The sequence below is a fragment of the Cygnus atratus genome, chromosome 20 (genome assembly GCF_013377495.2).
Source record: "Cygnus atratus isolate AKBS03 ecotype Queensland, Australia chromosome 20, CAtr_DNAZoo_HiC_assembly, whole genome shotgun sequence".
NCBI lineage: Eukaryota > Metazoa > Chordata > Aves > Anseriformes > Anatidae > Cygnus > Cygnus atratus.
The window spans coordinates 7,701,776-7,728,351 of NC_066381.1; the positions used below are offsets into that span (position 1 = coordinate 7,701,776).

Below are 26,576 nucleotides of genomic sequence, written 5' to 3' on the forward strand. Positions count from 1 at the left end.
AAATACACGTAATATTTATATAAGGCTACCTTCCAAAGAAATGCCCAACATACACTTGGAATTCATAGAAAGACAAGGACAGAGATCCAGAAGACTGCTGTTTTAGGAGTTCGCTAGATAGTTTATAGCCCACTGAAAAATTCCTCAAAATAGGCTTTCTTTTTTACAGAAGAACCTTGTAAGTGTAGCAGCAGGTGTCACCATTTCATTAACAAAACTGAGCCTTCAAATAGTCACAGAAAGGACTTGTTTTTGACATTTTAATAATGTGAATTGGAGCAGAAACCCCAAATGCTAACCACTATTATCTTCCTGCAAATTATTAGCACATAAGATATTGCATTACTTGGTTATCCAAAACATTCCTTCAATAAAGACGTCAGAGACACGTGCTTAAGTAAATTATTTCCATTGTCCTAGACAGACTGGCCTCAAATTGAGGAGTTAAAATATGCATTTTCAGACAAAAAAAATCTGTATTTTACATTCACATTCTGTATTTTACATTTACAAAACAGATGCTGAAAATCTTCTGTTGTTTTTGCTTGGTTACCTTAACATTACGTTTTGTAAACAACAGGATTCTCTGTTTGACAGAGAATTTAGTGAACATGCATAATCAATAGGTCAAGGGCAGGTTAAACACAAACCTTAAAACAGCTGAAGCCTCAGTCAGCGACGTACCTGCACATTCATCTGTTGCTTAAAACTTTTACTATCCAGGCAAGGGGACGGGCTTTAATTCAGGATAAGATTCAAAAGGACAAAACCCACAACAGCACCAACATCACACGGCTCTTTAGCAGCAGCTGCCTGACCCAGCAACATGTTTATTCCAGGAAATTGTGTCATTCTGCCACTTAAGCTGCCTACAGAAGAGTTGCCCGTCTCACATACAACCTTTTAATCTCCCTGGGGTCACCCGAGGTAATCCCCAGGGAGCTCAGCACGATTGGCCGTCCCACAAGTACAGCAAATTTCTGTCCCGTCAGATCACTGGGCTGTCCCACCTGCTGCAGAGCCATGCGGGTTGATCCACGGACACTGGTTTATGCTGACCAGGCAGCTAGACTGCAAAAAAGTCACCCCCCCCACTCCTGCTCTGCCACCAAATTGCAACGAGAAACTTTACGCAGAAAGAACCTCCTCTCAATGAATTATTTATGCAATTATCTGTAATGAAACCAGTGCAAAAGCACTGATGTCTTTGCTGCATGAACTCCCAGCATTCACTGACCGAACTTGCGAAGTGACAGCCCCACAAACTATCTGTGGGCGGTGTTTTGTATAGCCATGCTTTCTTTTAATACTATGTCAAAAATTTGCTCTTCATTTTAAGCCACATTTGGTTTAAGACACACCTGTTTAGTTGCCTCTGTGTGCATTCTATAACAGTTTAGGCAGCATTTAATAAGAAGTCCTTTCTAAGCCTATTTAAGGACAAAAGCGTACCAGAATTCAATTAGCCTTACATATCTTAACCTTATATGCCTTAATTTAGCAGTTAGCTTCTTTAAAGTAAAAGCCTCTGCTGAAATTTGAGTCAAGTTGTACTCACTAAAAAAATTCTCTTAAGCATTTCAACATCATTACCATAATTTATATCTTCTCTACTGCACCATTCTTCTTGCTTGCCTTCTAATTTACAAAAATATATGAACTCTTACGAGTTCAAGCTGAAGCACCTGTTATTGGCAGGCATAAGCACATCTTGGAGCACATCATAAATCTTACATATCTTGTATTTGCCAATCAGCAAGGAAGTTTCAGATTGCTACTCAGAGAAACAAAAAATATCAGCTTCAAACAAAGCTGGGGTGAGGGAGGGACACGGGGAATGAATTACATTCTGCAACCTTAAGATAAAAGTTCTGGCAAGCAAGACAGTTCAACACTCAAGTGTTTTTTTTGACTAGCTTACATAGATGTTGTTAATTGTATTTCTTAGTTTTATTAATGATTAAACATAATTTTTGGTACCATCTAATTCCTTTCTATAGCATCACTAAACACTAATTATAATACTCCTGAATATAAACTTCCAGAAATGGTAAGATTTCCCCCATTTTGGTTGTTTAGAGAATTTCCTTGACTTTGCAAGTATTCTTTAAGTCTTCAGATCTATGAAGCCTGACACTTATCTGCATCCTCACCATAGAGCACACATTAAGTTTGTCTAGCAGTTGCCCATTGAACAGTTTAGCAATGTACTTACTGTGGATTAACAACCAGCAACTAAGACCTACAACTCTTAAAATTCAAAGAGCAAGTGATCCGAGTCCAACGAACAACTAGAGCAACTTCAGTGCTCCTACGCACATACTTACTATTATTTATGTAGAAATAAGTATTCACAAGAGCAGCTGTAAAGCCCAGCAGAGCACCTTCAGTTTCATTTTATTGTTAGCTAAGCTCACAAGTCTTATTCACTTCTGTACAAAACTAATTAAAATCTTCCCTGATTAAAAGCATTACTCAAGGAAAGCAAACAATTTGTGGGTTGAGAAATCATCCAAATTTTGAATTCTACCAGTTTTGATATTCTAAAATGCAACAAAGCTGAAAGACATGTAAATATACAATTACGATCTTCTGAATACATCAAAACTTAAAGTTACGTTATGTTACAGCTTGAACCAGTTATGTCTCTTTACCTCTTAGAACAGCTGCAACAGAACACCATATGGTGAAGATATTGCTCAGCATATATATACTTACTGTGATCATGCCAATCTCATTTTATAAAAACTAAGCCACTTAAAACAGCAACATTCTCTGCACTTAGTTCTCACAGCAACTGTCTAGAAGTCTCTTTTGGACAAGAAAAGAGACTTATCTGCTTTGTATTTACCATACATCCTTGGTTTAATCTTTTACCACTACCAGACACACAACAACACATTTTCCTATTAAGAAAGCATTATTAGACTTAAAGTCTAATAGAAGTTCTGGCAAAATACAGGACACATTGCAAACATTTTCTCCCATTACAGAAGTCAGAACTTCTACTGTCACTACCTGCAAAGTCCTTTGCATAATGAAAATTACCTTCACCCAAGCTGTCCATAATTTGTGGGGGTACAGAGAAGTAAGTCTTCATCAACACAATCTCTTTTTTTAGAATACCAGACCACAACTCAAAAGGCTCAAGTACAACAACACCATAGAAGCATAACATGCTGACCAGTTTTAGCCAACAGGATCAACTCATCAGCTGAAGTCGTCATGCAGTAATTTTACTCTATATAACTAATACGTTTACTGGGACTCTCACAAAGCTTACATTACTAGGAAAAAAAAGTATTCACATATTCTGAAATGCATTATTTACTTAATTCACTGTTTTGTAGTTCAATACAGGTTTGCGCAGTCACAATAACTCAAAGTCTCAACCATTTTCTCTTTAGTATTGCTGCTGGGATATGACTAAATCCAATAAACCACAACTTTTCAGATTTTAAGGTCTAAGGATTTCAAAAATCCTGAATTTTATAGGACCTTCCTTTCCTGTACCCGCCCCCCCCCCCAACAAGCTTCAGTTCTAACAAAATACTGAATGTTTCTTCAGCACTTTGTATCCATACTGATTTGTAGCTGTTAAATTCGTTTTAAGGATACAAACTCAAAACACCTGCAGGCTTCATCTTTACAACTTTTTCTTTGTTCGTGTATTTTATTACATATACGACCCTCCTTCCCAATCTCATTACTAATGTATCTTTTATTCTGTTTTCAGAATGCTGTTAGATGCAAGGGGAAATCAAAATGGGAAGAGCAGGGACACATTCAGAGAACATACAGCACTCTTCCCATTTTCCTAATTAAGAAAAAGTCTGAGTTTCTTAAATTACATTTGTTTTCCAATATCCACACTAACCCTGGTAGCCTAGCAAATGTATATATTCCTTGTAATATGCTGCTCTTTTCCCCTCCAAAGGCTTCCAAGACTTCCAAATGAATTCTTCCTGAATCAGCAGAATTTTTAATTTGCATGCATTAAATTGGTCTCTTTTTTCTTGCTGTTAAGTTCCAGTTTGACTTTGAGCCTGACCACCATATAACGATCACCATTAATTTCTGCTTTTTGACAAACACTGGCATTATAAAGCGATTATATTTTTTCCACTGCAAGTCACATGTATAACCTTATTTCTGTTGGCTCCACCATGGGATTTGATGATGGATTCAACCTCCATGTCTATGGCAAGATCCTCAAATAAAATGAGCTGTCATGTTAGAAAAGTCACAAATGTGCAAAGGAAGGAGATATTCCACAGAATTAAACACTAGCTAACCAAAAAAAACCCTCGATGTCAGGATTCCTTATATTTAAAGGGGCTAAGAGTGTACTAGTGGAAAAATTACTTTTCCCTTTTTTTCCACTTCATGCATATAACTTGCTTTCTATACAGGATTGCAAGACAGTTGTAAATATGAACAGTTGTAAATATGAAACAATAAAATGATAATATTCAAGTGACAAATGCATTTTAGATACCTGATTTCTTCCTCTGCGTTTACCGTAATTCCTTCGCACAAGTGCTTTGTAATTTTCATTTTTCTTAGTCAAATAATAATATAATACACAGTCGGGAACATTCTAAAGTGAAAAAGCAAAAAAAAAGTTTCACTCCTACAAAAAAAATATATTTTTATTATTTAATTTAATGCTGAAAACTATTCAGTCCCTAGACTAAAATAAAACACTAGTATATTTGTTTGATCAGTAGAGAAGCGAAGTCATACACAAACGTAGCAACATAACCATGCATAAAATTAGACTGTGTTAAACACAGGTCTCCTATATTAATAATATCTCTCAGCTACCTCAGTCTGTGTGATTTAACATATAATAAACAATTCACAAACGCAAAAGCTTCTATTTATCATAATAGTCCTATGTATTCAAGATTCTGCTATAAGTTTTAAAAAAATCCTAACTCTCCATCACTTTTTACATCAGCTCTGTAAAGTCAGTTCTAAAGACTAAAAAAATCAGATCTAAAGACTAATTTAGCCAGCAGTAGGATCCCACTGACTTGAAAGGTGGAGGCAAAGTTTCTTAGAGGTAACACAGTGGCTCAGCAGAGCCAATTATGCCCTTATCTAACAAGTAAGATAGTTAAGCAGCTTACCTGCTTCAAAAAGAAAGTAAGATCAAAACTAAATAAAGTGTCATTTTCTTTTACTGCTGTCAATAGTGTCATTCCGCTAACTTTTGTTATATGTTTGCATGCGCTGATGGTGTTACTGATCAAGCACTATGAAATTTTGTCAAAGCAATAATTTTTATGGAATTACACATTTTTTCCAAGAAGGTAAAATGATGCTGGAATAAATGACTTACATTTGGAAAGTTAGGGATCCCACCCTAGGCTCTACTTATATTAAAAAAGGTCTTACCTTTCGTTCCAGGTAGGAAGCAATTAGACCAAAGTTCTTGGGATGTTGGACAAACCTTTTACAAATCAGAAATTATTTAAGTTTAACAACATAATTCATGATCAAATAAGCAAAGCAGTCCTCTAAACAATCTGTGCCACCAGCACTCCCTCGATTTTGCAATTGAAATTAGTCTAAAAAAGTCTAGTTTTCAAATTGAACAAATTTAGAACTAAGCACTTAAAATTAGCAATTAACTAATATAATGAGATTGTATACCTACGCTTCACATTTTTATCCTATCAGAAAACTAAGGCATTTTAAAGAATTTCTTATCTACAGACTAAATGGATGCAAGCCTACACAGTTCAAAAATATTTGGAGCAGTCTAAACCTTCTGCAACATTTCATTCATCCAACTAAGAACATTATCAAATATCACTGCACAAAACCTTCAGAATTTCTAATTTAACTGATGTTTACTGTGGGGTTAGGTGTTTAACTGTTATCTGCAATGCAATAAAAATAAGAGAGAAGAAAGCCCATTACTTTTCCTTAAAAATCTCTTTCTCATGGTCGGTCCAGACATTCATGAACTGTCTGTCTTTATAAACTTTCATGGGATCCTCCATCAGACCATTCATATTAATAAACTTCACTCGTCTTTGTTCTGCATCAAACATCATGGGAGGAATGACTGAGAGCTGACGCATTTGTTTTTCATTATTCTACAGGCAAAGAATAAAACAAAAAGTAAAGAATACAAGAAGTTGCTACTAATGTTTACATTTGTTGAATTACACAATGCTTTAAAGCTCCACCACAGTATACATTCACAGGTAGCTTCAAACATTTTTTCTATCTACTTCTTAACTCTTCTAGAAGCTGTCACTATCCCAATGAACAAAGCTAAAGGGAACAGGAGATAGTGTCATACTACGAAAAAATAAAATGGTGCAGGGCTTTAGAAACAAAATTTGCACACGTTTCTTACAGCTGTAAAAAGAAAGTTGGTTGCAACACACCTGCAATGAAACAGACACGCAAGAAAAATCTAGGACAAATGCAATTAGGAAGCATGACCCATAAACGAGAAGTATTTCTAAGACCTACTTCAAGCCAAAGTTCACACAGACTCTCCCAAACCAGCCCAAAAAAGTTTCTCTTCCTCTCAAAAAACAAACCTTTTGAAAGAGACCTGTAATTGCCAGGAAAGGGATATTGAGTCATTTGTTATGCTTCTATAGCAAAGAATAGACAATAGCCTCACCTCCTGCTCAGAAAGTCCATCAATGATTTCAGAAATCTCATGTTCGCTTCTAGCAATAGTTGCTGAAAGTCCAGCCCCTCTTTGACCAACTCTGGAGTTAGGGGAAAACAGAAGTAGTAAGGATAAAGTGGAAAACAGCAATTATTTTCAGATTTGTGCATAACAATGACAGCCTCCAAAATTCTTAAAATGGTGTTACCTAACTAACCAAATTAGTTAGTTAGGACTGTTCTTTCTCAAGAAGTCTAAAGAGTACAAACTCTGCCATGTACTGTAATTTCCAGCAACTGCCCAGTTTTACAGGTGAATTTGCAAGGCTCTGCAAAATGTCATGCTTGAGTCAACATCAAAAAAGGATTACATTGCAAGCCGTTGACCAGCATGATTCCACTTACTATGAGAAACGTTCATACTAATGTTCATACGTTAATGAAGATCCTTAGGATGTGAACTGAAAGTTGTGCTCAACACCATGAAATGTAGTGAACAATACACTTAATTACTTAATATGAATAAACATATTATCCATTATTTATAAAAATGCTTCAGCTTAATTTCAAAAAACTAAGAGATACTTTCTAAGTATGTTTCAAATCCATGGGAATACCTTTGAAATCGTTCTTGCTGTTCTCTTTGCTTCCGGATTTCTGGAAATTGTTTTTCATAGTACTCTCTTGTTTTGCTCTCCTTAGCTTTTCTGCGTGGATTATTTTCTATCCTGTCAACTTTTTTCTCCCATGCTTCCATCAGCTGATCATAACGTTGACAGATTTTCTGTTCCTGTGAAAATTCCGGAAGTAAACTTTTAACTAAACACAAATACACTAAGCGATCAGTACACCTAACATAGGCATTTCATAGACAGATTTATATCCGGCAGCAGTGGCTTTACATTTTGAAGACAACATAAAACCAATTTTCAGCAGAGGGAAAAGTAAATGTAGATTTTGAGGATTATGCTCCTACATAAAAAAGACTAGGACCGTAAGAAGAAAAACACTTCATTACATTTTCATGGTAGAATTCAATGTTTAACCTTCAGCTATTCTTAATAATTGAAATATTCTTTTGGATACCACCCCCCAAAAAAGGTATGCCACTTGATATAGTGGTACGCAAGAGAAAGCATTAATTTAGTTAATGCTGATATCCAACATGCACACATTTGATTAAAAATGCTGTCAGACTTCAGAATTAGATCTGCCTCATTTTCTTTCAGATACTATAGCTACTATACAAGAAAAGCTCAGAGAGGGGCCAGGCATGACAGTTAAGGATTTTTCACCTTCTTTCTTCATATTCTAAGAAAAGAACAGGAAGGAAAGGAAAAAAATAAAGCTTTTTCCTTGTTTCAGATAACTAGCAAACTATGGTTATAAGCGTGCAGTTTATTTGCAAACAACTCAACATAATTTAAGACCTTATTTAACTAATCAATTGAATTTACATGACATTTGAGAAACTATATCAAGGATCCAGACAAACAAAAAAAAAGTGATCGTTTTACAAAAACATAGTAGTATTACCCGTTGTTTTCTTGCATGATTTCTTCTTTTAAAAAATAGTATTAACTTTTTCCTCATCACCTGGTTTCTAGAAAACAAAATTGGAAAAAAAAAGTGAACCACATAAGATTCAGGAACTTCAAATCTACTCAACAAAGCCCGCATAGATTTAAGATGCCAGATTGTTATTGTGAAAAATATTCCTAGATGTAGAAAAACAGGGAAAATTCCCAATGTAACAATCATTTAATTTATACTGTATTTTATCTAAGAGAAAAAATTCTCAAAGATGATTGAAATAAGCAAGAAAGACATAAAAGCTTCCAATTTCAAGCTAGGTTCTCTCCTAAAGATGTTAAAATGAGTAAATTTGGTAAAGTTCTTATACTTTGGAAAAGAAAAAGAAGTGTCTTTGCAACTCAATCCTAAAATACTCAAAATTTGGTACTGTCTTAAAAAAAACCCTCTCAGTACTGCGGAACTGAGATATAGCTACATTTAAAGGAGAAGAATAAGAAGTACTTTTTTCCGATGAAAAGCATTTTAAAGTAGTATTTTTTCTGTACTTACAGAAAAATTATAAAATAGAATTAAATGTTATGACAGCAATATGCACATAACTCGCTATTCATTTCTTCACATCTGAAGCTAGCAGTTTATTTCTTCTTTTGTAAAAACCGGTAGTGCAGAAATCGATTTATTAAAAGAGTCTTATTAAGATAGTGTTGTTCTTTATACTGGTTTAAATTTGGTAATCATGCTATAGCAGTAGTATGTCATGTTTGTCCCAGAAACAGAGTTGCAGAGCAAGACATGAAAGTATGCATTCGCAGTTATCATCCTAGAGAAGCCATGAAAAGGCTTCGGTCTCCATAGCTGTCCTCGTAGCAGAGCTGAGTGGGATTTCCTCAAAGCTAATTTGTAAGAAAAACATACTTCTGCAGTAATTACAACTCAGCAATTATTTTCACCAAAGTCTAGAGGCAATACATATTTTGAAAAGAAGCTGAATTTTGTTGCAATATTGATCATTATTTCAGTATTCTATAACATTGCTACAGAGCAAAATTAAAATTGGCTTGGCATAACCACTTAAAAATTAAAGTTTAGTTCCATGTTATCAATGATTTTCCCATACAGGTAGTCTCTTTTATGAACATTTAAAGTTGGGCATAAATTAATTCAATTAAACACATTTAAAAATGAATCTATTAACAATTATTTTAGTTAATAATCAATACTTGCTTCAGTGAACTTAGAAGAACTAATTCAAATTTGAGAAGAGTTCTATATTAAAAAGAAAAGAAAAACTAATTTTCCTCCAAATTCACAGTTTTTACAGAAGACAACTAGTTTACCTCAAATCAGTAAATTGTTTGCCATAAATAACAAGTAAACATAGCATATAGTAACTCTGCTCACAGCCCATGACAGAAAATGAGTACATGGTAAAATCAATAAATAAACAAACTCCTCCTACCATTTACTGACAGCAATAACTTTTGAAAAGCTGACAAGGCATACCTAGGTCAAACATGGTATTTCAGGTTTTGAAAAACACAAGTATTACTAATTTTAAAAAAAAGTTTACTTATTTTTGTCTTTAATTTATGATGGAAAGTCATTGTGTCCCACTGTCCGCAGTACATGTACCACATTCCTTGCAGCACTATTCTACAACATAGGAGTCTCAAGATTACATTAATTGGAAAGTTTTAAACACAGTTAAAGTGCACACATATCTGGAAACCATAGCAGTGAAAAACTGAGTGAAACTTTAAGTCCAGACTCCTTAAAATGGACAAGGACAAGATACTAAAGCACTTACGTTTTGATGTTTTCATGGTAGACCTTTGTGTCTGATGGTTGGTTGTAAAGTGGCTACAATTTTGGATTAGAAAGATACACTTAGTACTTTTCAACTTTTTAATTCTAAAGTATATGTATTATGTTTAACAATATTAAAACATTCTGCCTACAATGTACTCAAACTGAGATGCAGCAATCTGAAGTGACAATAAGTTTATGATACTCAAGACACAGATTTCATTATTTAAAATCAGATCATAATAACTATGTATACAATAGTATTTAATTTTTGTCATATTTCAACCCTGTTCTCTCAAACAGATTCAAATCTATTTTTAAAAGCTATACTTACTTGCACAGCCAGTTCACTCAAGCCCCAATTCATGAGTGTATTTAAACACACACTAATATAAACTTGTGAAAATAAGATACAAGCTTAATTGCTATCAGTGTTCTTCAGTATTAAAGATGAAAGCAGGGATGAATGCAACTTTTACTTGAAATATGCTCTTAAAATGCCTTGTTTACAATTTCAGGAAGACAAAAAGATCATGTATATTTAATCTATACTCTCTCATGTATAGCTACACTACCTGATTCCAGTATTTAATACCCGAGACGTTCAAACAAGTTTTAGTCTGAGAAACGGACAGGCACAGGAGTTCAAAACTAATATAAAATATCAGGCACCAAGTGAAAAGGAAAAGAAGTCCAACCCCTCCCTCCCCAAACCAAAAGATTAAGTCACCCTATAATGTTCTTTTATACACGAACACAGAACTACATGTTTACCACAACAGAATTACAGACATGAAAGCTACACTGGCAACACAGAAAATAGAATAAAAAAAGACAACTTACCAGTTCAACTTTTGGACCAAGACCTTCAAAAATCTTGTGAGCTTCTTCTGTTTTTTTCTGTAAAAAAAGAAAAAAAAAAGGATTTTTTATATATATAGTGTCAGTAAATCCTCTGTAGTTAGGATATCAGAAGTACAAGTGAACTCTTTCACTCAGTTCAACTGCTAAAGCCCTGTCTGACTGTATTATATCCTTCTTAACCTACTTCTGCAACGCTGCCTCAGCAAATCAAGAAACCTGTACCTGAATTCTACAGTTACTACAGTGCTCTCTCAATTTAAAAACATGGAGATGAGAAAAACAACACTGACCTCCTCTATGATTCAAAAAGTACATGCAGTTAATAAATAATATAGCAAAAGTTACTAAGAAAAGGAAAGCTATTCAGAAAAAAATAATGAGTATAGCTCTGAAAAATGAAACTACAGACTAAAATTCTCCATTTGCAAAGTCTGGGATTGTGAATCAACATGTACATACACATACGAAGAACTATGCCAAAGATCTTCGTTCCCTCACACTATGTAAATGCTCCAAAGTAATTCCAAACTTCATGGAGGCAGCACTGGATAAGACAGTTGGCTTGCCCAAATTCATTTCAAGCCTGTACGATCTTCCAAAGCCCTTTGTCTGCAGACAAGGCTATCTGAAAAGATCCAGGATACTAGTTCAAATTTGCTTCTTTCTCACTAATAGCTGTACACACTAGGCCTAAGAGTAGATGCCTACAAATAAAAAATATAGGAGAAACTAAATCCATAAAGCAGTTATGATTAGAAAGCATTCTGCTAAGTTCTAACTTCTTTACATGTAATTTCAATCTTGAGATATTCTTTGGAACTCACAGCTGTACAAAATAATTATATATCAAGGCAATATTATACTATAACCCTGCTAGAATGGTTTGTTTGGTCTGAAAACATTTAAAACTGAACTCCAGCCTATTACTTGAATCAAATTTTAGCCAACTGTAGTTGAATATTAGAAGTAATTATCCTAAACTGTATGGTTTGAAGATGAAAGCTGCCAAGGGGACTGTCCTCTTGTACAACTGCAGAAGAAAAGATACCAAACCAGTACTGTGTACGCAAATGGCTTAGCATTTCTTTAATAATCATTTAAAATAAGACAGTAGGTACTGATGCGTGATATTTGTATTAACCCCCATTGATACTGCCATTCTACAGTAAATGTAATTCCTGATAATGAGAGCTCAAACCAACTGCTAAGTGGATTCACAAACGCATCAATCCTGGTACTTCCCTTGCTATATAGATTGCTATATGAAGAGCCACACAGAAGCAGCTAATAGATGAGTACATACTGACACATTACTCCATCTTGATTAATATAGCAACACTTTTCCCTATCTACTGGCACATACATAATGTGGAGAATGCAACAGTAACTTCAAAATTCTCTTGTATAAGCCACCTGCAAACAAGGTTAGCAGAGAAAGAGTTCCACAGCAGCCCATTAAGACTTTTTCAAATACAGCCTAATTTTGCCTGCTACCCACCATGAAACTCAGCTTAAGTCAGTCTTCTAAGGTGATTATATGATTTTAAGGCGGGTTTTCTCCTTCGGCTAATTTAATGATGGGTCTTCAGCCAAACTTGTTAGTATTTACGTGAGGAGAAAATAATTCAAAACAACTTTCTGAATACACACATTTATATAAATGATGTGTATGCATACACGCACACACATCAACACAGAGGTCTAGGGATGAGAGCCATAGATGCATTTCCCTAGAATGTTTGTAAGATAGAAGATCCTGCGATCAAGAATAAAGATGTTGTGCAGGAACCTTTCATTTACAAAATTCATTTACTTCTTTAAATGAAAGGAGGGTGGGGGCCAAAATGAATAAAATACAAGTAGTAAAAATTGCCCCACAGGAGTGAACTAATGAATTTTAGTACATTTGGTAAGACTCGCTACTACACGCATTCAATTGAAAAGCATGATTACCCGATTTTCATCGTAAATAATTTGGACAATACTGCGGTGCTTCTGTTCCACTGGAGGAGGGGAGACAGGCCTCTCTGGCTCCGGCGGCTTAGCAGCTTCTTCTTCAAGTTGTTGCTAAGAAACGAGAGAAAGAAAATCAGCCATCCGCACCATGCTACCCTTACCAGTAATTAGTCACCAGATAAAATATGCATCCGATCAACGGCTCGCACTGCCTGTTATTTCTTTTTTTTAACTGACAAGGTACGAATTGAATGGTTTTAATGCCCATGGGGATAGTAACTACAAGACCATTCTGTGCTATTGGTAAACCAAACCAGCTGTTTATTAGATTCACTTGCATTGAATCAGACTTGCTTCAGCTTGACACTTAAAGCCACTGTAGCATTGTATGTTATCACTATGTAACTTTAAACAAGAACATGAACTTCAGAGAAAGCCTGCCTTCCCACAGAAGAAATAAGCCCCATACATGTTTGTCTACAATGTAGACACCTAAGTGTCATTATCACTGTTTTATTTTTTAAAAGATGCAAAAATCCTCCTAGCAAAACAGAAAACATCACTGAAAAATACTTTGCAGTAGGCACGAATCACTCCATGTGTACTGAAGTTCACAGTCTGTTACAGTATCAAGCAAGCAAGTAAAATGCCTCATTATAATTTTCCTAACTGTTATAACGATGTGGTTTGCTTTCACTTCAAATAAATACAGCTCAGTTATGTTTTCATTCTTTAACTGTAAATATCCTTCATTCATGCCTACCACAAACATACAATAAAGAACGTTTGATGCAAGGGAACCATCAGTACTGGCTGGGGTGTGCTATACTCTTGCGTAAGAATTCAAAAGCTAATATTTTTTTGCAGAATGCCATAATAAGCAGGCTTAGTTATTGAAAACAACAGCAACTTTGTAATTCTTTAAGTCCAGTAAGAGTACAAACGTGCCCAAATGTACTTTCACAGATGATATGAATAATCAAAAGTACTTGCTGATTTTGTGGAAAATTTAGCAAGCAAGCAAACAAAAATATCCAGCACCCTTAACACAGTCAGGTAGTTAGTGAAATCCTTTTTTGTTTTTCTACTGAAAGTCATTTTACAGGTCATTAAAATTCAGAAGTAATTAAATGCTTCCACACCATAAAAATATATGGCTCTAAACAGTTGTACATTTGTTACCCTGGACCTACAGGTTACAAATCGTACAGCATAACTATCATTTCCTACAGAGTTCCCACTAACAAGACTTAAAGCTGGCGCTACTCCTATCTGGATCTTGGAAAGTCAGAAAAAGAGGACAAGGACTTTGTTTTAGTCAGCGAGTATCAGATGCCTAGATTGCAGAGTGGTTTTAGTTAGCCACAACATCTCCAGGGAAGGCAACAAATACTGCCAACAAACATTGCCTTCGCACCCACTGGCTGAAGTGCAGTTCTGTGTCGTGAGGCATAGCCAGGACCATACTAAGAAGTGCTATTTCTCCCTTTATTTCTCTGCTCTGTTTACTTATACTCCTCCTACTACACTTTCCCTGAAGGTGACCTTTGCTCCAGACGTTAGGGTTTCTTGCCCTTGTGAAAGATGATTGAGGGACTTTTGTACAAGCACTGGTTTTGGAGAGGCAAGCAAGAGATTATCCCCTTGCACAGAAGCGTGAAAGAAGAAAGACAATAGCCATCCCCTAAACAGTAGTCATCTTTAAAGCTGAAATTACAGTCACAGCACCCTTGTTTCCCTAGTCATCTAACAAGAGTTTAAAATATAAAGCCATCTGTTTCTGGTGTTCCTACTTGGCTCACATTTTCAAAAAAGTTTAAAACTATATCACTCCCAATCTATTTAAATGTTCTAGCAAAACCACATACACAACCTTCCCTTTTTAACTGGTTCATTTGGTTCATGTAACCAAAAAATTCACCACCACAAGAAGCTTTTCCACATCTTTTTCACTGACAGATAACAACGGTAGCGTCTGCTATACTTACTTGCTTTTTCTTCAGTTTAAGGATTTGCTGTTCAACTTTCGCAATTTCACGATCTACACGGTCCATGCTCTGTATCAGTTCTTCCTTCGACAGCTTTGAAGGCGAAGCATTCTGGTCCTCCCCACAAGGCTGACCAGAAATTGGAGATGATGGTCCCTCATGCTTTCCTCCAAAAGCAGGGTCCTTTCATGGGGACAGGAGACAGGGCAGAATTGAACAAAATCAGTCATATTAATAACGTGCAAATGAGTGTTCAGTAACCACACTAGCATGCATGAATTAAACAAGAATTTCCAGTTATCTATAGCTTAGGTAGCTCCTTAACAGAGAGAAAGTTTAAGACCTTCAGTTTATCAGTGCTCTAAATATCTTAGAATTAACTGACATCCCATGTATGATACTACAATTTCAAAGTCTACCTTTAAAAATAATTAACAGCACATTTCAATATTTATCATGAAAAGAAGATCAAAACATCTCCCTTTCAATATACAATATATCTTCAAAAATGTAAATAGTAACTTTTATTTTTAAATATAGGGTTGAGAGCTAATCCTCAATACTCTGCACACATGCTGATGAGAATATTCTTCAACATAACTGCGACTAGCCTGTCAAGAGTACATTCTGGGTTATTTGCATTCTCTCAGAGTGATGACTTCAAAGACTTTTCTTTTTCATCATGTTTTTATTTGTCTGTTTCCAAACGATATTAGAACATGGAATATGTTGAAATATGTCAGCACTGTTGTACCTTGTTTTTGTTTATGCCCTTAGAATATCGTGCTCCACAACTACCTAGCTGGCAAATGCTAGCTCAGTAAATACATTCCTCAATCAAGCCAAATTTGACTAAAATATTGTGTCCCAATGCCACTTCTCCTCAAGAGAGCACTGGGCTACATTTCTAAATTGAGACAGCAAATTTCTATATGTAGCGCCTGCATAAAAATTCAGTTACATGCAAGCATGTTAACATTGCATACCTTAATTTGGTTTCTCCAACAGCCCCCTTTGCTCTTATCTTTGTTATGCAGTACAGCAAGTTACTAAGAATCACATGCTATCATAATTTTGTTTTATTTCACATATAGTTTACTTACACAATAGAGGGAATAGTAAAGACAAGGCAATATAAGTATTCTGCTTTAAAAATGTGATGCCTACTAGCTTTTGAATCCGTATGGTAGATTTTTTCTTTAATGATATGAGTACGTCAGATGTCATGCCCACTGCACTCCACCTTTTTGGCATGTAGGCCTGTCTGCTTAGGTGAGTGCACGAGAGAAGAGATTCCGTATTAATTTAAGATACATTTATATCTACAATAGAAAATATCCACACCAAACTAGACTGCCCTAGATTTATCCAAAATGAGACAGTGACAGATATAATTAGCATTATGTAAATTAGCAGATTCATTTCTGATGCTTAAAAGGGAGAGGAGGGATATATTTTGACTGTTTGGTACAATTATTCATTAAAGAAAAATATGGACTTTTTATGAATGAGTAACACCCCAAATTATGACTACAGTTTGTGGTAACATGCAAAATTTGTAAGACTGAACATAAGGAAATGTAAAATTTACCTAAGAAAAAAAATTGATTAGCTCACCACAAGACAGGAAGTTACACCTTCAGTATTATAACAGAAAATGCCTTCACCTTCTTAATATCTGCAGATCTCAACCCTTCCTGCAGAGGATGTACTAAAGGCAAGACAGTAGCTGCACTGACACGCTGAAAATGGGAATCAGAAACTTGTTCGAGACGTGGTCGCTTAGATTCCAGTGAATCATGATCTGTCTGAGATGGACCTGGATGAAACTGCTGTTCATATCCAGTTCTTCTTTCCTGAGGCCTAGTATACAGAGAAATAAACTATTAAAATATGCATGTTCCACACTGTAAAACCATTTTCTGTTCATCAACTCTTTCCAAATATACATTAAATGCAATTTAGCAAAACTCCTTCTAATCAGTGAGGCAGACAAACGTTTTTAAGTATGATCTTCAAAAATATAACTGTAAACCTCAGATATAGCCAAAATAAACTGCTAGCACTCACACAGCATATGAATTTACTCCTAGCGGATATGTAATGTAATATTACAGTACATTTGAACATTCACCAATATTGACTGTAAAGTAACCTATTTTACTGAGAAGTAGGATATTACCAATCTGACACTAAATGACAACAATTCACTGTAGTTGTCCACTGTACTTCTCCTCAGTTAACCTACTGGACCCAGATCAGTTGCATCTATTTACACAGAGACAGGAATGGTACACCAGACCACAAGAAAGGGTACTTCGAAAAAACAGTAAGATGTCATGTGTCTTGCTAAAATAGGGTAGTCATCTGTGCTTAAAAGTCACATTTCTGTCTTCTACAATTCTCACAATTCAAATACCCAAATAGCTCCACTGTTTTTTTTTCTTACCCAGACACAAAAATACTACCTGTAGAACATGCAAACCTAGGAATTTTTTCCCAGTGTGATCTAGGAAATACGACAAGTAATATTCACACTGTAACAATTTTTGCATTTGTTGCCTCAATTTTGTTGAGATTAAATTATCCAAAGATAGAAACTCTACGCACTTTTAGCCTAAACATTAAGAAGTTTGCAGTATGCAATAGGGTCCTAGAAGCTTTCTGTGGGGAGAGTGAAACAAACTGTGCTTTCTTGACTTGTTTCCTTTCTGTGAAACAAACATGCAGTTAAAGCAAAGGACTAAGGAATTACAAAGCAGATTAATACCAGGCAGTCCTACAACAATCAAATTCCAGTGTTCAATGATGGAGCACTGATTAATCATGTCAAATACAGAGGCAAAAATAGTGAAACCCAAAAACCTTTCCATTCAAAAGTTAAAATTAGACTTTACAGAAAACACAGACTCATAAAAGATTCTTCTTCACATATTAAAAAACGAAACAGTATCCTAACCTGTCAGAGCCTGGGTGAAATTCGGAAAGCAAAGAAGGCCGGCGCCGAAGTTGCTGCTGCTGTTGCTGCTGCTGCTGCAAGAGCTGGGTTGCCTGACTGACTTCCAAGTGAGACGAACGATAATCGGGAACTGCAAATTCCTAAGTGAAACACAGTTCAGGTGTTAACAGAAACAAAAGGTACAGAAGACAGGATCAGAAGTGTCTGGTGTCATGAAATGATCATTTCTCAAGCTGTTAAAAACACACCAAGATAGATCATCAGCGCTGATGGATAAGGGAAGAGAAACTGACATTCTCTACCTGGACTTGTGCAAAGCATTTGACACTGTCCCACATGACATCCTTGTCTCTAAATTGGAGTGGCATCCTTATCTCTAAATTGAAGTGGACAGACCACCCAGTGGATAAGGAATTGGCTGGATGGTCGGACCCAACAGTTCAATGTCCAAGTGGAGACCAGTGATGAGTGGTGATCCTCAGGGGCTGATAATGGGTTCAGTGCTGCTTAACGTCTTTGTCATTGACATGGACGGTGGGATTGACTGCAGTTGGAAGGTCCCTTCCAACCCAAAACATTCTATGAATAAATGCTTGGTAAAAACGACCAAACAGGAGATTCTTAGAACTCTATTCCCCTAATTGTGGCTAGCAGAACACAGCTGCCTGGAAGCACTACAACAGCTGCTTCAGAAAAAGCTTGGGGTGTACAGTTTTGTACATTTCAGATTCACATTCTCCACCTTGCACACAGATTTTATCAAGTACTGCATCAGCTTATAGAAAATCTAGCCCAATACTCCTTAAAGGACAGGAAGGTAACTACAGGTTTACTTCTTACCTTCTCGGAACATTCCTAGGCCTGATAGGAAATTAATTCCACATACAAATTTAGTGCCCACAAATGTTCTAAGAGCCCACCCTCTCTAGGGATTTGTGACACTCAGAACTCTGCATTCATATTAAACGCATAGTGACTGTAGACAGACTATTTGCATATTCTTGGAAAATTATTGTTATCAATGCACATAGACTCAGCCACACTTACATTGAACACATTTAGTATGATGATTAAACATATTATATTAAAGCAAAGCTAAAACAAAAGTTTACAAATACAATCTCTAATGAACTTATTCAAACTAGGAAAAACCAATGATAAAAAAAAGGAATTTTATATTAATTCTTCACAATATTAATTCTTCACGATAAAGAATTACAAAACTCAGTTTTCTGTCAAAAAAGTCAAAGAGGTGTTACTTATATAAACTTGAAAAAATAAAATCCAGTGCTTTTAGCAAAAAAGATGGAGGGGAGGCAGGGAAGACAATTATTTATCTAAACAACACGAGCAGCAGGTCTCCTCAGCAGGCAAAACACTTCCTTTGCCACTTCAATATTTTTTTTTGTTTTTACATTTCATTTTTCAACATTAAAGATGAGAAGAAGAAAGAATCAAAAAAGATTTAACATATTGAGAAGACAAGAGCATCAACATACAGTCTTTAAGACAGGCTAATTTTTTTTAAAAGTATCTAGCTATTTTTATTAGATTCACAAATATTAAGTAATAGGAAATACTGTCAAGACAACAAGCTATAGGGTTTTATTTAGGGTACCTTCACAATTTTATAGAGTATTTTTTAATACTAGTCTATGTAAAAAGAAATAAGGGGAGGGAAAGAAAAAAGAACAAGCAAAAACTGAACTTTAAAAAGCCAAAATTGCAGTCAAGGATTTTAGTAATTTCAGCTACAGCACTGCAGGAAGGCATAATTCAACAGGTAATTATATCCTTTCAAGTTAATACTTAGGAAGGAGCCAGGGAGCAGTACATTACTACCAATTATACTTTCCAGAAGTTACACCATAGTCAGACCCTCATTTAAAGAGGAATATACTTGAATAAGTGCACCCATCAGCCTTGATGCAAGAGCCAAACTTCAAGGGTACAAACAACATTGTTCATGTGAAAACAGAGCAGATGCAGACCAATATGCCCAGGTGAAACTGACTGGGGAAATCTGTGTAACAACTTGTATTATAGTGGTAAAAAAAATCCCATTTGGCACAGCAAACATCTGAATTACACTCTTGATAAAAATTGTAACCCTAATGACTGCTTACCTGCTGGTGTCGGGTGCTAGGGAAGGTGTACTGGACAGAGTGAGTAGGATAACGACTCTGTTCTGTGCTGAATGCTCCTTGGTTAGGAGGGTAGCCTGAACTTGACATTATCAGAGAAGAAGTCTTCACAAAGCTGTGAGATCAAGACCAGCAAGCAATCATGTTTCTAGGAAACCGCCTAAAGGAAAAAAGATCACTGATAAGCACTGAAGTACCAGATGTACTCACAATACATTACAGCCATAGTCACCTAAGCAAAACAACCATTACCAGTAAAAGCTTTTTCCTGATGTATTTATTTAATAGGTTAGTCTAGTCTGAAACATGTTAACGGGTCTTAAATGGGCTCAAAACCAGATATGTCAGCATTGTCCACACAAAGATTTGAGTATTACATTGTCAGAAAACATCGTTTTACCAGTTACCAGTTGAATTAATAGGATTTTAAAAGAAAAGTAGGTCACTTAAATAGGTGTTAAAGAGGTTATAATAGTCTATAGATGGACTCACAATTTACAGTAAGTTTCTTTAGCACAACATGAAGTTCACTTTCATTTCTTCTACAGTTTTTGGACTCTATGAACTCTTTCCTACTTTCAGGTAGTCTTAGGGTTGCTTGACTCGATGCCGCCTACAGTTCATTAAACCACAATGCATTAGTCAGGCCATACAATATTACCACCATCTAACAGCAACTTGACAAAAGACAGTTCTTAGTAAAAAAGGAACTAAGAGGAAAAAACACTAGCACAATTGACAGCATACTTCTTATAGGGATGCCAGCAACTGAATATACTATGAAACCTTAAAACAATCCTGCTCAGTTGACATTCAACAAATGATTTGCCTCTATTGCGTTCTCAGCTGCAGATTAACAGTGGACACTTAAATGTATACTGATCTGAGGAAGATTTAAACACTGAAAAAAGCATTCACTAACAAAGTCCAAACATCTATGAAGCTCTGTATATAGATTCAGCTGCCAAAACCATCTGCTGAAGACCAGAAGACAGCTACCTACACACTGTGTCCACCAGTGCTTTGAGCACTTTGCTATGCAAGTGAACCATGGCTCTAACCAAGAGTGAGATTTTTGTTTTATTTGTGTTTTTAAAGCACAGTATGGTTCTCTCTGATAGCCCAGAAGAGGCAGTCCCTGGAGTCTATGTATTAACTACAGAATTCTATCAGACCTGCAGCAACCTCTGGTCCATCTCTTGTCTCCGCCTCTGGTCCAGAGCCTGGCAGACACACCAGGCCTTCAAATAAAGTACCTGCTGATCCCTGCCTAGGTAGCTTCATTTCTAAGTGTATTCAATTGCAACCTTTCACAAACACCACATGTAAAGTTACACTTCTGAACTGCATTTTCCATTAACAGTCAACAGACAAAATCAGCTCAGGGAAGGATCAGACACAGAAAGCTATACAAAGAAGTCTTAAAGTTTATCTAACATATTTTGTCACTTCTGTCCTGAGAAGTTTCTTTTCCACCTAAGAAACAGTTTTATAGATTGGATTATCAGAATAACAAGACAAATCTAGATTTACCTGTTTTTCAGATATTAGATTTCACAGATTATAAATTTTAGCCTGATTTTCAGGCATGAAGAATTAAAGAAAAGCCTACAGCTTTGCTTTCAAAGCTATACTACAAATCACTAGTTGCGTGCTTTATAGTACTTCTACATCTCATACTGTACCTGTAATTCATGTCCGAGTGACAAGTTCTAATATAAAGAATTATTCATCGTTAACATTTACTATTCTTCACTGCATTCACTAGAGTACATCTTTACAAACTATGTGATGGTCTAATAGATCTGAGTTGTATGTACTCCATTTAATAAGAAACCTCAGCAAGCAAGCAATTTTAGGTAATATATCGTGCTACATAGCTGCAAGCTACCTGAACACTCATTCTGAGTGTTCACTACTCCTGAGTCCAAGCTACAGCAAAAAGAAAACGTCTGATTTTTCTCTCTCAATTTCCATGCAAGTCCACATAAAATTTTGGCATACAGTTAATTGCCAGCTTGATCAAATGTTTGCTAATGTGATAACCACTCCCATCAAAGGCTGGAGAACATTTTATTATTAAATGAGTAACTGGGTCCAGGGTAGAAGGATACTCAATTTCAGTTTACAGAAGTACAAATCTTAGTTTAATGAACTGTTGATGCCTTAACTTGTACTGTCTCTCCAGCCTTGTATTGTCATATGCAGTCTTCATAAATACGTGGAAGATGTCTAACTGACTTTGATATCATATTTATGCTTGATACACTGAAAAAACTTCAGCGAGGAATACAGACAGTAATACTGTATCTGATCAAAGCTCCTTTAGCCCCATAGGCTGTAACCGACAATGATCGGTAGCAGGCATTTAGGGTAAAATATAAAAGAGGAAAGGCAAGCACACAGCAGTACTTTCCCAATAAATTCTCCAGCCTTTTAGCAACTCGTGATTCTGGGACCTCTGGAGCTGGAGCCCTTCTGTTTCACATTTATTAGTTGCTTTCTCTTCCATGGGTTTGTCCAGCTGTTTTCTGAACCAGACTAAGTTCTCAGCATTCACAACTGCTCTTAGCACTTCTACAGCTTAGTGACATTTCACATGAGAAACCACCAGCTTTTGTTTGCTTTGGACCTGCTACCTTCATTTGCTATCTCCAGTTTTGGCATTGGAACAGACCAAACATCTCATTCCTTATTTTTTTTTTTCCACTGCACATGTGATTCCACAGAATTCTTTCATATCCCTTTAGTCCTATCTATTCCACACTGATCCCCTAGTCTGCTTAGTTGTTCCTTGTCAACCCACTTCCAAATCTTCTCTATTTCTGGGGCGCCCACGCTGAGGCACAGGGAGCCAGAAACATTCTGGGAGAGCACCAGTAAATACTCATCCTGTTCCTCTCCTCTTCCCTGGCATGCTGGCAAGTCAGGCAGATCTGAGGAATCCGGAGACGCAGAGGATCAGAGGAACAGCCATTTGAAAATAACACATAAATATAGGCCAACTACTACACGATTCAAGGTCCTTTCTAGTTCATCTCTGTCACGTTGCATCTTCTTTTCTCTATGTTCAGTCAAACCAGCAAGTTGATCATTAACCCAGGTGCTGAAAGTTCAGTCCACGCTCACTTGTATGATGCTGCAAAGGTTTTTTCTCCATTCACAACAGCTTCAGTGTGCAGGTTGCTACGTCTGTGTTACAATTGTTAGTCTTGAAATCACACCTGCCCATGGCTAGGAAATCATAGATCCTGGACAGTGGTGATGCAGACACCTGAAATCCCTCTGCTTATCTAGGGAATAAGTTTTACCCAGGGAAGGAGGAAGGAAAGAGTGATTCAGCCGGGTCATTGCAAGTATCACTCAAATTCTTCATGCAGTATTCAGCCCTAGCCAAAATTTATACTTGTACACCTGCCATAAATTTTAACAGCTCAGAACTTCTTAGAAACAATTTAAAACCTTAAAGCTTGACTAGCAAACATCTTTAAACCTAGAGTGCCCCAATGTTTATCTTCCATATTCCATGACCCTGGCAACCCCAAAAGTGATCCCTGGGGATCACCAAGACAAAGATGTCAAAATTTGCAAACTGCATGGACCCAAACTACAGATTCTTACTTCCCTGTGATTGTGCTTGAGAATAACTATGTCAAACTGTAGTAACAACAGAAATAAATATTAAAATAGCCAACTTTACTGGAAATAATATAATTTTAGATTAATAAGATCCTTTTTTAAGGCAGTTAAAAACAAAAGGAAGTGATAAAAAAATAACATATGTGCACTTGCATATTTCTTGAATTTTTAAATATCACCACTCATCCAGCAGCAAAGAGAGGTCCTAACCGTCTCTCCAGATTCTGTACTAGAAGTGGAAAAAGCAGAAAGAAGAGGGACAGGAGCGGGACACAACACACAAGCATGAATGTCCTTCATCCATCCAACCACACTAATGCAAGCCCCACATCTCATAACCTACTCAGTCTATGCAATACACATGAAAACATTCAGTCTAATGGCCTTCTGAGAACTGGGAGTATGACCACATTTGGAGCACCATAACCTCAAACAAACAAACAAAAAAAATCTACCAACAGCAGAAGGCAACAGAAACACAATTAGAGGCTGTAATTGTGGTCAATGAGAGGTGGAAGTGAAGAAAAAAAAGAAAGATGAAGCTGTAAGTGGGGGGGTGCCTTATCCCCCACCCTCAGCCACACGGGAAGGCACTGATAAGACAGGAGGAAGAGAGCAGGGCGTAACAGCAGAGGAGGCACGTGGCTACACACTGGCACTGCAAAGGTGCAGCAGGAGCTAAAGGATGGGGATCCTGTACAAGATCTCACTCCTTTTAGGACACGAATGACATTGTGGTACAAGAGCATGTAAAATGACGCTGAAATGCAACATTCCCCTCCCCTCTAAACCTCCTATTCTTGTCACAGGCATTCAGACGTGCCTGCACGCTCTCCTAATTTGACCTCTTTACATGCCCTGCAGATCCCATCTTATCTGCTGATCTCTTGGTATGAGCATATTTACATTCTGTCATATGCAGGGGGGTGGCGGTGCTGGCATTTGCCTGTAGAATTACCACCACCATTCTGCTTATCTCTGCTTTATTACCCAACTCTGCAGCTGTGGATGCATGCACTTGACTTCAACTCCGTAGGTGCAGGCACCCTCCAACCTCACATGTAGCAGCATCTGCCTCTCCCTCCAGCATTTGCTTACGTGCATCCGGCAGGCAGAATATTCTCCACCAATCTACTTCTTGGTCAGGGAGGGTAATGCCACCTTCCTGCTGTCACTTCTCCATGTTCCATACATTCAGATTACATTTAAATATGGCAGTCTTCTTGCATCAAATTATAACTGTGCGTAGAGACTGTAAACAATCTCATCCAGGCTTTCCTCACCACTGTTTCTTTTTGTTCATCACGACAAACCTTGTCTTCCTCTACTCAGATGCGACCAGGATCCCCCTGTACAGCTCACTGCTATCAGCTCTCGCTGCCTCTCCGATCCTTCCACCAGTTCCTGCTCCCACGCCAGACCAGAGGCTGCTCATTTTCATTTTTAGCATCCTTGGCAAACTACGACACAAGAAATCAGCTTCCATTTCTGCTCACTCAATGAAGACAAGACTGTTTTTTCAGACCAGTATTTTCATACCATCTTCTCATGTTCTTCTGCAGATCTCGGAGCTTTCTCATATAAACATTTATAAGAACTGTTACAGACTTTGGAATTCTGCCTTAAATGTCTGACAAAGATAAAGTTAGGTCACGAATTCTTTCATACAGCTGCCAACCATGCTGGCCGATCGTCTGTCTCACTGAATACAGACAATCAGAAGGGGCAGAAATAAGTATTTTTTATTCTCTGCTTCATAACTCAATCCATTCTTCTCCTACAGTGTCCCAGGTCATGACTGACATTCCCGGACTCTGTGGTAAATCATACAAGGGATGGGGAAACCCTGTAGTGTTAAATGGATAATATTAAAAAAAAATACAGGGGAACTTGGAGTAAAGAGCCAAAAAGAAAATGCTGGGTCTGAAGATACCTGGATGAGAAAAAGCAGTGATAAGTTTCAGGAGGTGGGAAGACACGCTTAGTCCTGCGATAATTCGAGCTCCTCAGACAAGGAAACGATTGTTTATTTCTAAATGTACGACGTTTGTCTCTTTGGCCAGCTCAAACTACTGAAAAGACCCAATTCAAACTTTCCCTTAAAAGCTACCGTTCGCACTTATATTTTCATATGCAGAGAATATTGAGTAAGTTACAAATCATTTAGAAGCGGATATTACAAGAGCAACAGTCATAGCTTCATTTCAGATCTGGTTCCAAGAGGCAATACTAATTTGAACAGCATCTCCTGATCTGCAGGTCTCAAAATGCTTCAGAAAGACACGTAAGTATGCGCTATCCTCAGCATGCACATGGGAAAATGAGTCACTGAAAGGTTAAGAAATCTATCAAAGGCTACCCAGGAAATAGTCAGCGACTGAATCAGAACTAAGACTCAAGTCCCCAAGCCCCAGCTTGTGGATCCATGGCGTTTTAAGCTGGCAAAAGCCAGCGCTGCCACAGAGAAAAGCAGTTCTTCCCTTGGGAAAACACGGCAGGTTAAAAGCAGGAACTATTTTTAGCAGGCCGGGTCCCCAAAACACTCAACTCGTGCCCACCCAAGTGTGTGCAGCAGCAGAGGGAAGCGGTCAGAGGGCAGAATCGCCCCTCGCAGGGTTACCCCGTCTGCCACTTGCACACTCGGCGTCGTGGGGAAAGACCAGGTGCAGGGGTGGGTTCTGGTTTTCTCCACATGCACCGAACAAGCCAGAACTCCTGCATTTAGGGTAATTTTTGTGCCATCTTGAAGCCTTTAACCAACATTTGCTAATTAAATTTCACATCCTTTGCGGGGATTTTCCTCATCTTCGTTTTTGAGCAAACTACGTGATATAAAGAGTGCAAAGAGTTAGATTACAGTTAAAGAAGGCTTAAATCAAGTTGTTTTCTAAAAATAAATAAATCAGCAGCCTCAGTAAATCAAGCTCTGATGCAACCAGCCTATAGCAAAACAAGGAAGGCTCGGCCTTAGGCGGGGGGTGGCCTACAACCCATCACTAAGTTAAGTCGGGGATATTTATTAAAATTTCACTCCAGCATAAA

At 37.1% G+C, this 26,576-nt stretch overlaps 1 protein-coding gene across 6 annotated transcripts in view; it reads right to left on the minus strand.

Annotated features, from left to right (window-relative positions):
• Positions 1–26,576, minus strand: part of NCOR1 (nuclear receptor corepressor 1) — a 69,120-nt gene that overhangs the window by 34,462 nt on the left and 8,082 nt on the right. For 4 of the 6 annotated variants that reach the window (XM_035560974.2, XM_035560978.2, XM_035560973.2 and 1 more), the window contains 14 exons: positions 20,388–20,508; positions 19,878–20,055; positions 17,752–17,891; positions 16,460–16,655; positions 14,793–14,975; positions 12,802–12,915; positions 10,828–10,884; positions 9,986–10,038; positions 8,179–8,245; positions 7,260–7,432; positions 6,653–6,743; positions 5,932–6,110; positions 5,404–5,458; positions 4,499–4,600 (listed from right to left, as the gene is read on the minus strand). In XM_035560974.2, the coding sequence (XP_035416867.1) occupies positions 4,499–4,600; positions 5,404–5,458; positions 5,932–6,110; positions 6,653–6,743; positions 7,260–7,432; positions 8,179–8,245; positions 9,986–10,038; positions 10,828–10,884; positions 12,802–12,915; positions 14,793–14,975; positions 16,460–16,655; positions 17,752–17,891; positions 19,878–19,985 (1,518 nt within the window). In that variant the 5' untranslated portion in view covers positions 19,986–20,055; positions 20,388–20,508. The remainder of the gene's footprint in view (positions 1–4,498; positions 4,601–5,403; positions 5,459–5,931; positions 6,111–6,652; positions 6,744–7,259; positions 7,433–8,178; positions 8,246–9,985; positions 10,039–10,827; positions 10,885–12,801; positions 12,916–14,792; positions 14,976–16,459; positions 16,656–17,751; positions 17,892–19,877; positions 20,056–20,387; positions 20,509–26,576) is intronic. The other 2 variants (XM_035560976.2, XM_035560972.2) reach the window with 1 other exon arrangement.